Here is a 12,821-nt window from a genome sequence, read left to right as displayed (position 1 = left end):
TACTCTCTAATAAGGATGTGGAGGCTGGTTTTGCTTTGTTTTGCCCCAACTCCTTTAGATGTCACCATGTCCTGGACAAAATGAGGAGACAATGACAAGATAAACAGAACAGCATTGGATGAACACAGTGAGGATGAGGATGCCGACATTAACTGGCTGTTGGGTTTTAGACGAATCAGTGCCCCTTTCTGGGGCCCCAATTTTATGTTTCTGCATGAGGGGACTTTGCACTTCTGTATTTCATTTAATATTTATAGAGATGTAACCCCACAGCCTGTGCAGTCGCCTGCAGCTTTGCTCAGGTTTTCTTCATGGGAACTGATGGTTCTAATTCAAAAGCCCTGTTTATCTTGTTAACTCTTGGAAGGAGTTCTCAGAACCTACAACATCCCACACAGGTGGGTTCCCTGTAGGACAACTAATACGTCACCCAATCCAGGACAGTTTAAAAGTGAATAGGAAGGGGAGGAAATGTATAAAAATAGGCCCAGACAGCAGGCCCAAGGGGATGGCTGCCATCACCTGCCTGATGGGCCCCCACTGCGAGCACCCCAGGAACACATGGCAACCCCTCAGAGGACATATTTAAAATATTAACCGCCTCCTACCTGGGAATGCCCCTCAGAATGTCAACTAATGTTTTCTGTAGCAATTTAAGCTAATATATTTTCTAGGAAGGTAGATGTTATCTGATTATATAAAGCAACCATTAAAAAATGTTTGCAAGGCCGGGCGCGGTGGCTCAAGCCTGTAATCCCAGCACTTTGGGAGGCCTAGACGGGCGGATCACGAGGTCAGGAGATCGAGACCATCCTGGCTAACATGGTGAAACCCCGTCTCTACTAAAAAAAATACAAAAACTAGCCGGGCGAGGTGGCGGGCGCCTGTAGTCCCAGCTACTCCGGAGGCTGAGGCAGGAGAATGGCGTAAACCCGGGAGGCGGAGCTTGCAGTGAGCTGAGATCCGGCCACTGCACTCCAGTCCGGGCGACAGAGCGAGACTCTGTCTCAAAAAAAAAAAAAAAAAGTTTGCCATTTTACATCTGGATTTGAAAGAAACCGTGACTCTTCTCTAAGTCAAAGGGACTACAAATCCACCTGTTAGGATCCCACCCAGACTCCATCTACTGTCTGCTGGAAGGTAAAATCCATGCCACTGGCCTCGGGGCAGGGGCCATGAAGGGCGCTGGCCACACTGGGTGAGCGTAACCTCACTGGGGAGTGGCAGCCTCCTGGCCACCAGACCCTTCCCAGTGACTTCCCCCGCAGAACCTCTTCTAGGGAGGGTTACTACCTTTCCAGCAATCAGCACGGCTTCCTGGAGACTACAGTGTACACAAATGATTATTTGGAAATTTGAAAGTTTCTAAAGCCTAGAAATATGGCTCACTGCAGAAAAGGGCAACTGTGGTAACTCCTTTACTGGCAACAAGATCGGCCCTATTCTGTCTCCTCTTTCTTTAGGTTGAGAAACAAAATAAAAACACATTAAAACCTAATTCTAAAGGTGCTGGTTTCCTACTAGTTGTTGTATTTACTGACTGACCATTTTAAAATTGGGGGGGGATATTTTGACAGTCTTTGTCAAAAAGCCATCGATGGATTTAAATATCTCCTAACTCACAATTTTTTATCAAGATTGTGGTTTCCTATTTGCAATCTTAGGTCAGATTTAAAGGCAGTTACTTGATTTTATTTTAACCAGTTGTTTTTCCTGCTTAATTGTGATTTATAATATTTAATTTCTTAATGGGACATATTGTCCATTGTTACGCAGTTAAATGTCATAAAGATGGGGTTCACCTATGTTTACTTTATGAAAAATTTATTTTCAATTCACCTTCAAATATTCACTGATTCAGAGTTTGGTTCTAGAGCATCTGTTTTCAAACCAGGCTCACGTGTGATACTCAGGAGGTCTATAAAATCCTTGAGATGGTGTGAAAAAAAATTTTATCTTTGTATGATTTTGCCCTGTGGGAGACTACTTCATGAAATTTCAAAAGAGGTTCATTAAAAAATGTCACCAATTACTGTTAGAGTCATCACAAATTAATGAAGAAAAGCTACTCTATTCATTACCCATTTCACTTGCCACATTTGGAGATTCAGGTAACAAAAAAATCTCTGTGTATTACAAAATGAACCTAGAAGGGAGGTTAAAAAAAGGCATTTGAAAAATTTTACAAATCACATGATGGGGCAGCATATTTTCTTGAAGAAAGATGCAAAGGTGCAGTATTCAAAGTCAGTGCTAGGCACGTATATGATCGTATTCTTCACTGCGTGGGAGGGAACGATTCCAGTTGAATATGATCATGACTTTCGGTGAAGTTCCCTAGAGCTGTCTGAACCTTTTATTTTAGAATTTAAAAGTAATAAAGACATAGTTTGGATCAGACCCAGTCTATATTGGATATATACAGAGCAGTAGAGTCCGAAGCTGAGAGCAGTGGGATGTGTGTGAATGTTACGCGAAAATAAATGAACAAATCAAAGAAACATCATTTGGGACGTGTACGTGTAGAGAATCTCAGCATTTCTTTCACCCTATCATGCTCTTGTTTTTCGAAAAACGGTTGTTTGATCATGAATAGTTCTACAGTGGGTAGATTTAGAAATGTTTAGATACCCAGTACCCCTTTATTCACCCTGTAACTAGGAAGCAGCACCAGTCAGCATCTCGAGCGCTCACTACATTTGGACAAATCCTGGCTCCCCACCCACCCTGCTGCACAAACCCGTACGCTGTCCCAGACCTGCCCATGCAGGGCTCCTGTAGGATTAAGGCAGGACCTAGCTGGACTACTTAAGAACTTAGGGAACCTGGGGCTAGACATGGATTTTAAGTTTTAGCATTAAAATGAATTAAGTGCGCTGAATTAAATTAAAGAGAGAATGATTCAGTTTAAATACAATGATCAATAGATTGTTGCAATAAGAATGAATTTAATACTTCTGGAAGCTTCCAAGTAGAACTAGAACAGTTATAATAGTTTTCAAAAAATAAAAATAAAATTCAAACTAAAGAATGGCTTTTGTCTGAATGGAATCTGTCAAAGAAGAAGACAGAAACTCCCCTTTCAAAATGTTGATTGTGGGAGGTTTCCAGGAAGACACAATGAGACTCTGGTAACACTCACCAGTGGAAGGACATGATATTAAAAGTTCTCTTTGTAACTTTTGATATTACTAATGGTTTCAGAAATTAATAATTGAGAAATATGCATATTCTTGAGTAGAAAGAAACTGAAAAATAAAGTTTTATGATGATACAGTTTTCTAATAATCAATTATTTTATTCTATGAATTAAAGCTTTAAACTGAATCTCAATTAGGAAATAAATGTTTGACCCTGAAATCATAGTTTCTGTCCTAAATGTTTCTTCTTTCCACAAAAATATACAATAATAGATGAAATATCTGTGTCTTTGAAACTCATAAATAAGCAAAGATTATTAACAAATTAAAAGAAAATATAGTCTCTTTTATTATCCCTCAAATGACTTTAAAAGAATCACTACCTATTTGAGGGGGGCAGGCAGGGATAGATCCATGCACAGTGTTATCTGCACAAATATTACTTCTAAATCAATCTAGGCATGAATGCATATATTTTAAATTAGGCTTAGCATACATCTCATTTTAAAACTTGGATTTTTACAAAATATATGTATATATTTTATTGTGTATCTCTCTCACAAAGATCTTTCATACCAATAAATATGGATCTGCATCAATAATAATTATTGGGTAGCAAAATAATAGGCATAATTAGAGAGGCTCAAATACAGGAATGCAGCAGCAGTTAAACAGCACTTTAGGGTAAAACTTTTTGTTTTTTAACCCACATCTCCTCACTCAGTCCAACATCCAGTTGTCTATTTTGGGTTTGGTATCAATAAAATGGTCTCAGCTCTCTCTCCTATTTCATCTGGAAATACATCCAGCAATTGTGAAGGACAAATACTTCTCCAGGTCATTAGTGCCTTGCTATGAAGTGTGACTCTGAAGCCATCCAGGAGTTTCTGACCAGCAGCCAGAGGCACCAATCTCTACCGTCCTCCCCAGGGCAGGCATTTTAGGAGGTAATGGCCTTATCTCAGTTCTTCCTAGGCTAAAGCGTTTAGGGGACTACTCTTACCTTTATATGCCTCTCCCAGAATCAAGCCCAGGGCTTGGCACCGAATAGCTGATACTCAACATGTTTCATGAAAAAAGTAAAACATGAATGTTCTCAGTGATACAATTCTTTACCTGTGAAGGTGGCTATAAGGTGTGATTCATTCGGTCTAGTTTTCACCCTTCTCCCTTAACAAGGAGGTAAAAGGCAATTTTACTTCCTAAGACAGGGACTTCTGCTTTAACTTAGAATCTAGCTCTGTACAGTTGCCACCAGCTATCTAGAACACTGATGCAAAGAATTCTGGGGCTTTTCTGGGGCAGGCAGTAAGCTGGCCTGTGGTGCAGGAAGAGGCAATGAGAGACAGCACACTGGGGTGGTTGAGAGCTTGGGTTCTGAGCTAAACCACATGATTTTGGATTACGGGTCCGCTTTTGTATACATCCAAGCTGTGTGACTTTGGGTATGTTTCTTAATCTCTCTGTAACTGAATTCTGTCTTTGCAAAACAGGGATAATAATAGCATGCATCTTGCAGGGTCTTAGAGGATAAATTGAGGTAACCCAGGTACAGCGCTTAGTGCTGGCCCCTGGCGAATCCATTAGTACTGTGCCATCTGATAATCCTGTTGTGAAACAATGCATACAATAGTAAACTCAGAGGAGACAGAAGCTAACAGAATACTTTCTGGGAATTTTAGTTACAAACCTTAAGGTAACAGTTCTGAAGGGAAAGATCAAAGATAGCAACAGAAGTAGAGACCCGAATGCAGAAGACACTTTGTGGATCAGCTATCTTGAAAGGCAGTAAGGATGTAACCCTTGACACAAATAGTGACTCTGGGGTTGGGAGGGATCATTCTTCCTTGCCTCCAGCCTGGAAATCTCTAGACTGTGCCTTTGGGTCATACAGATACAGCTAACACTGTCTTATTAATACCAGCTTTTATCTGGTGCCTTCTAGGCAAGGACAATCTTCCTTATAGTTGTTGTACAGACGGTGACAGCTGGAAGAGGGTGGGGGTCCATGCACGGTTTTGATTAACTTTCACCTCACACATTCGTTTCTTATATTTGATGACATTCACCTCATTTACCTTCGTCAAAAGTAAACGCATTGTTAGAAAGTGAAATACCTGGAGATACTGTCATGTGAATCTAAACTATCCATCCTGTGGGCTGTCTGTGCCCCTGAAGCAGCTCCGGGTCGCTCGTCAATGGTGTCCAGTCCCGACTCTCTGGAAAGGTTCATGATGTGGTTCTGATAGTACATGTGGATGCTCTCCCGAGTCGGAACGTTGCCCTGAGGAGAAGGAGACATTGCCACCGTTCCTATGGAGGCAGGCGCCTGCCTGTACAGCCGCCCGGCGTTTCTCAGCGCAGACAGCTTTTCGTACCCATGCATGCCTGGACAAGGATTAGGACCGTGCTGGGCAAGGGGGGATTGATGTCGACTCATTTCATAAGTGGTTTCCAACATTACTAGGTAGATCTAAGTAAGTGTCTTCTTATAGGTAGATAATTTTGCCAAATCATGGTAACTTTTCAAGAAACGAACTATTATTTTTAAATCCAATCTTTAAACCATATATTTTGTTGTTCTGCATATGTCCTAAGTTTTCTTATAAAAAAGTTTCAGATCAAACTTTCCACACTTCAGTGTTCAGGAGGGAGAAAAAAAAACCACCACTTTCTACACTTTCTAGACTAAAACTGTAATTCTCTATTAACTATAGGGATATAGAACAAGGCAATGTCTGTACACCTGGAAACTGTGGTGAGGGGAGGGATAGGACGAATAAAGTTGCCCTTCTGTGATGTGTGTGTGTGTGCACGTGTGTGTGGGTGCACGTGCATGCACATTTAATTATTTTAATTCTTAGTGTGGAATAGATTTAAATATACAGAAAAGCAAAGGGGTTATGCAACAATTGCCTGGAAAGAAAGGGTTTTGTCTTATCCTACCTGGAGTTTTGGACATTGACTTTTAATGTCTTCTTAATGTGGGAAGGAGCAAAAAGAATTACACCAGCAGTATTACCTTTTTAATTTCTCTGGTCAGCATGCATCGTTCAATTCTCAGAACTGTAGATATATCAATATGCTCCCTTGAAATGGAGTTAAGCCAAGTGGTGAAACTGTCCACTGTTGCCAGAAATAGGACCCAGGTAAATTTCAAAATATTAAATATCCTCTTGATGATATTGTCTAGGAGAAAGAAAAGCAACAAGATGTCAAAGGAACAAAATACCATTGATTTTGCTTTTGTGTAGAACAGCGATGTTCTACCAAAAATTGGACCTGGCTCTTGCCCTGTGCATCTAAAAGGCATGTGACTCAGATACTCATCACACACGGAGGAGAGCTGCCATGCAGGAAGCTCTGGTGGGGCTTTGCACACATGCAGTGGCAGACCACATCAGGATAGAACTTGCAATCTTTAGTGGAAATAGCAAGCAGAGCAGCTCCCTATGAGCTGACTCTGAACAACATGGGTTTGAACTGCGTGGATTGTTTTCAGTGAAATTACACCAAACGTGCCTGCCTCTCCTGCTTCCCCTTCCACCTTCTCTCCTCCACCTTTTCTGCGTCTGTCACCCCTGAGACAGCAAAACCAACCCCTCTCCCTCCTCCTCCTCAGCCCATTCGAGGGCAAGACGACGAGGATGAAGAGCTTTATGATGGTCCGCTTCCAGTTACTGAATAGCAACTATATTTTCTCTTCTTTCTGATTTTCTTCATGACATTTTCTCTAGCTTCCTCACACAATATCTGTATATAGTGACATCTGATGTTCTGTGTGAGAATGTTTCCCACCTGTGCTGTCACTACCTTGGTGACACCCAAACCTCCTTGAAACTGCGTCACACCTAACAGTCTTCCATGAGGTATGTTTAGGAAGCAAGGAAAGGAGAGGGCATCTTTTGCTGACAAGGAGGCACAGGAAGAGAACGGCCGCTGCTCGGAGCTGAATGAAACGAGTCGCTGTGGCCACTGAAGAGGCGATGCCACGAGCACCGACGTTTCCCTCCCACCCCTCCTCACATCCTCTACAAAATCTCAAGCGAGGCATGTATTTCTCACAGTCGTTCAGATCGCACCTCTAGCTGCTCTGTGTAGACATAAGGGGGAAGCTTGGCTCTGGAGGATGAAAGGCTGGGAGTTACACCCATCAATGAACTTTAGCAGCTCCTTATATTTTCAACACGTATTTTTCTCATTTCACAATTGTTTTCTTAGAAAGGATGAAGATAAACGTTATTACCGCATGGTTTTGCTATGGTAGGCCTGATGGTAAGGCTGCAGCCGCTGCACTGGGGACATGAGTCACGTGTGCTTTGTGAACCTGGGTGATGACTCACCAACAGGGAAAGTGAGGACTCGAGTTTAACTACAGGGGCAGTAGGACACAGTGGTTAAGAGCACACACTCTGGATTCAGATTCCTTGGGTTCAAATCCCAACTCCACTCTTTAGCAGTTACATAGGCTTGGTTCATACAACTAAGAGATTAAGTTGGTTAATCTCTCTCTGCCTCAGTTCCCTGTTTTGAGAGGGTTAAACTAGTTAATATACTCCAAACTCTCGAAAAAGTGCCTGCGAAACAAGACACGTGATCTGAAGTGTTGGCTGCTGTTACGGTGTGAGGCTCTGCAGCAGTAAGAGTGTCCAGGTCCACATGTATGTGTGTCCAATTACCTGGAACTGGAAGTCTGGGTTTCAGGACTGGCACAGCGGAGGGCACTAGGTGGCCTTCAGTAAGTCTCCTTTCGTGCCAGCAGAGGGCAGGCTTGGAGGCATTTGTGTGGGGACACAAAGAGCCTGACGCCTGGTCTGCTGATAGATAACTGCACAGGCGCTCCAAAGCAGACAAAGAAACGGCATGATTAGAGAGGGCCAGAGAGCATCGAGTTCATTTCATTTGGAGGCTTTTGCCTTTTTTTCTTCCTGCATAAAGATACCTTCCTCCCAATCACATACTATGAGGAGCCCAGATGGCACTGTGGCTGGACCGGGAGTTAGAAGACAAGGGTTCTCTCCCTGACTCTTACCTGTGGAATCCAGAACAAGTCACCAACTCACTGAGCCTGGTTTTCCCTCCTAAAATGAAGAGTTTGGCTCTAACCTTCTAGTGTATCTCTAACTTCCCCAGTCCTACTTACCTCTCATTTACCTCCTCCTTTCTATGTTTTTAAAAAATAATTGCCAGTACTTTTTGTATGTGCCTCCATTCTGACGGCTTCATGGGACATTAAGAATTTGCTCCCTAAAAGCCTCTTTCATAGATGCTTGCCTAAAGGAATTTACAAACTGAAACTAATTCAACATTTTATCCAACTGCGTAAAGTCCAGACCTACTTTTAAGAGTCATTTTGCGGCCGGGTGTGGTGGCTCATGCCTGGAATCCCAGCACTTTGGGAGCCCGAGGCAGGCAGATCACGAGGTCAGGAAATCGAGACCTTCCTGGTTAACACGGTGAAACCCCGTCTCTACTAAAAACTTCAAAAAATTAGCTGGGCGTGTTGGCGGGCGCCTGTAGTCCCAGCTACTCGGGAGGCTGAGGCAGGAGAATGGCGTGAGCCTGGGAGGCGGAGATTGCAGTGAGCCGAGATCACGCCACTGCACTCCAGCCTGGTGATAGAGCGAGCCTCCATCTCAAAAAAAAAAAAAAAAAAAAAAAAATAAAAAGGGGTCATTTTGCAATCTCAGTGGAGATGAGATTCCAAGGGACACTGATTATTTACTCATAGTCCAGAAAACAGTGTTCAATTCACAATTTTTCAGGCGGCCTTCCATTATATACCATCTGGCAGGCATCATTTTCAAAGTTCCCACCGCTCATATTTATCGTTATTTTGTTACCTGGTCCGTCAGATTTCTTTTTGATTGGTTCATCCTCCCGATCTTCCCATTCCACGGGACCTGCCAAGTGTGTTCAATAAAGATGAGTTAAATTCCATTTAGGGTGAATTAAATGCCAGCGTTACTCTTCTAGATTAAAAGGAATTTTATAATTAACTCCAGGACATTCTGTCTATTTTAAGAGCTTCTTGGGAAAATCTGCTCGAATTCATAGCTCTTAGATTATTTCACTCCATGCCAGCATAAAAATTATGTAAACCAAGGATGTGTAAACTACATTCGCTGGTGGCTACTGGCCAGTAATGGTGGGCTGACTATTGTCAAATGGCCTGTGAGTTCAGAATGGCTTTTATATTTTTAATAGTCGAAAAATCTAAAGGAGAATAATATTTGGTGCATGTGAAAATTATGTGAAATTCGAATTTAACAGTCATGCCCATTTGTCTGTATATTGTCTATAGCTGCTTTTTCCCTATAATGGCAGGTTTGAGTTGCACAGAGACTTCATGAATAGTAAACCTTAAAATATTTACTATCAAAGCCAGGTGCAGAGGCTCATGCCTGTAGCGCCAACACTTTGGGAGGCTGACGAGAAAGGAGAGCCTGAGCCCAGGAGTTTGAGACCAGACTGGGCAACATAGTGAGACCTCGTCTCTACAGAAAATCAAAATATTAGCTGGGTGTGGTGGCACGCACCTGTAGTCCCAGCTATTTGCGAGGCTGAGGGTGGGAGGATTGCTTGAACCTGGGAGCCATGATTGTGCCACTGCACTCCAATCTGGGCAAGAGTGAGACCTTGTCTTAAATAAATAAATAAATATATTTGCTATGAGGTTCTTTATAGAAAATGTCTGTCATATCTTAAAATGACATTACAGGATTTCATTTCGTTTCATATCCTCTTATTTAAGGCTAAAGTGATCTAGCAAGTAAAAGTGCAGGATAGCCAGTTAAATGTGAATGTAAGATAAACAAGAAATTTTAAATTTCAGAAAATGTAAACATATATTTAGGAGATTCCTTACAAGCACAAATGGTGCCATGGTCAAGTCTGGGATTCTGGTGTGCCCATCACCAAACGGCAAACATTGTACCAACAGGTAACTGTCCGACCCTCAACTCTGCCCTCCCCAACTCTCCTGCGTTCGGCTATCTCCGGTGTCTGTGACCGCCCTCCCCCCGGACGCCCACGCGCACCCACTGTTTAGCTCCCACTGATACGTGAGAAGATGAGGCATTCGACTTTCTGTTTCTGCATTATTTCGTTAGGATGATGGCCTCCAGCTCCATGACTTCATTCATTTTTATGGCTAAGTAGTATTCCGTGACAGACACACACACCACATTTTCTTTTTCCGATCCTCCGCTGATGGACAGTTAGGTTGATTACATATTTACGCTATTGTGAATAGTGCTGCAATAAACATGTGAGTGCAGGTACCTTTTGGATACAATAATTTTCTTCCCTTTGAATATATATGTAGTAGTGGGACTGCTGGATTGAAGGGTAGTTCTATGTTTAGTTCTTTAAGAAATCTTCATTTTTTTTTTGAGGTTTTATTTATTTGGGTACCAGTGATTGCTTCCAAATAAACCTTTTTACAAAAAGGATATAAGGTGGTTTATGGTTACATATGAAATATAACAGGAGAACAGGTAGATGAGAAAGTAAAATGAAAAAATCAGGTTAGGAGACACAAAATAGACCCAGGGATGAGGCCAGAACATTTATAATTTGGTGTTGATGCTGTCATCTGATAGGGCATGTTGCTCATACTGTTGCTCTGAGGGAGAGCATCTCGAGAATTTTCAAATAATGATGTGAAGTTTGAGGTACGTATTTTAAATCTTTGTATTTTTAAAGTATAAGTATGTTCCATGAAATATGTCCAGATTATTCTTAAGCTAAACATTGTTATGTTAAAAACTCAAACGGGGCTTCATATATAGAGAGAGGATATATATGTGTATATATGTATATATAATATACATATACATATATATGAAGCCCAGGAAATATGTAGAGAATATATATGTCCTATATATATTTTCTCTCTGTGTGTATATATATCCCTAATATATATATGTCCTATATATATTCAGTCTCTGTGTGTGTGTGTGTGTGTGTGTGTGTGTGTGTATATATATCAGAGTCAGGTCTTGCTCTGTCGCCCAGGTTGGACTGCAATGGTGTGATCAGAGCTCACTGCAGCCTTGACCTCCAGGGCCCAAGTGATCCTCCCTCCTCAGCCTCCCAAGTAGCTAGGACTACAAGTGTACACCACCACACCTGACTATATTAAGAAAAAAGCTTTTTAGAGATGTTTCCCAGGCTGGTCTCAAACTGCTGGCCTCAAGTGATCCTTCTACTGCAGAGTCCCAAGTTGCTGAAATTACAGGCGTGAGCCACAGCTCCTGGCTCAGTTTCCTGCATTTTATCTGGTAACCCCATCTAAGGTCATTCATGATCTGACTCCAGGAATCTTCTCAAACTTATTTTCTGCTATCCTCTTTACTACTGCTGCTCCACATCTGGTCTTGACCAGCTAAGCTGACCTGCTCTTTATTTTTTATTTTTTATGCATGGGCTTGCTTTCTTCTGCTAGAATGTCAGGCTGTGTGCAAATACTCCCTTCTTCATGGAGCATTCTCTGAAGCCATGCTTGCCTACAAGAAATCCTTTCTCCCTCAGGTCCCACATTATTTTATCTCTACTTTTTAAAATGGAACTTTGCAGTTTTGATATCATTAGGAATTTTCCCCTATACTTATCTTGCCTACCAGTTACAATGAAAGGCTTTAGAACAAATTAGTCTAGTAGGAATTCCAGACCCACTACTCACTGAATGGCTGTGTGACCTCAAGCAAGTTGCTTCATTCTCTGGGACCTTATTTGCTCCTCTGTAGAGCAGGGATAATAAAATGACCCTGTGCTGTTGCAAGGATCGAATTAGTTACTACAGTATACATGAGGCATATATGACAACAGCTGGCACTTCAGAAGAACGGGATCCACGTGCTTCATCTGTCTGGAAGACATGACGCCTCGTACCAAGAAAGTGCTGAGTAAATATTCATTAAAAGAGTATCTTTAAATTATTGCTGTCTTTGATTGGTAGGTTAAGAGCACTGCATGTGCACAATAAATAATCTTCATGACGCAGAGCAAGGAGCTATTTTCAAGATGACCAAAGAACAAATTTTTATAACTGACTGAAACATTCCAGAAGGACAAATGTCTGAGAACAGCAAACACAATTTTGAGAAAAAAAGGTAGTGAGAGGAGTTTGCCTCACTAAAAATTAAAACAAACTCTATAGCTACTAGACTTAATAGTATGTGGCACTGGCCCAGAGCAAGACAATACAAGGGAAGACCAAAATAGTCTGAAAACATACCTGAGAAGAAATGGGAGCCTGACACTGACAAATGAAGCATTTAAATCCAGTAGGAAAAGGATGAATCATCTTAATAAATTGGAATAACATAATGGTCTATCCATCTAAAAGTGAACAAATTAGATCTCCACTTCATAGAATAAAAATTTAAGATGTAGCCAGGTACGGTGACTCTCGCCTGTAATCCCAGCACTTTGGGAAGCCGAGGTGGGTGGATCACGAGGTCAGGAGATCCAGACCATCCTGGCCAACATGGTGAAACTCCCCGTCTCTACTAAAATACAAAAAATTAGCCAGGAGTGATGGTGGGCGCCTGTAGTCCTAGCTACTCGGGAGGCTGAGGCAGGAGGCAGGAGAATGGTGTGAACCCAGGAGGCGGAGCTTGCAGTGAGCCGAGATTGCGCCACTGCACAGCAGCCTGGGTGACAGAGGGAGACTCC

The 12,821-nt window shown here is 42.0% G+C and overlaps 1 protein-coding gene across 1 annotated transcript in view; it reads right to left on the bottom strand.

Moving 5' to 3' along the window:
- The window catches only part of LOC105507912 (piezo-type mechanosensitive ion channel component 2), a 102,985-nt gene that overhangs the window by 35,954 nt on the left and 54,210 nt on the right, over positions 1–12,821 (bottom strand). The window contains exons 17-19 of the mRNA XM_011936619.1: positions 8,984–9,043; positions 6,163–6,329; positions 5,258–5,424 (exon numbers count right to left, since the gene is read on the bottom strand). Coding sequence (XP_011792009.1) covers positions 5,258–5,424; positions 6,163–6,329; positions 8,984–9,043 — 394 coding nt within the window. The remainder of the gene's footprint in view (positions 1–5,257; positions 5,425–6,162; positions 6,330–8,983; positions 9,044–12,821) is intronic.

Source organism: Colobus angolensis, unplaced genomic scaffold (genome assembly GCF_000951035.1).
Source record: "Colobus angolensis palliatus isolate OR3802 unplaced genomic scaffold, Cang.pa_1.0 Scaffold155, whole genome shotgun sequence".
Classification (NCBI taxonomy): Eukaryota; Metazoa; Chordata; class Mammalia; order Primates; family Cercopithecidae; genus Colobus; species Colobus angolensis.
The sequence above is the reverse complement of the archived record's forward strand: the minus strand, read 5'-3'. Positions and strand labels throughout refer to the sequence as shown.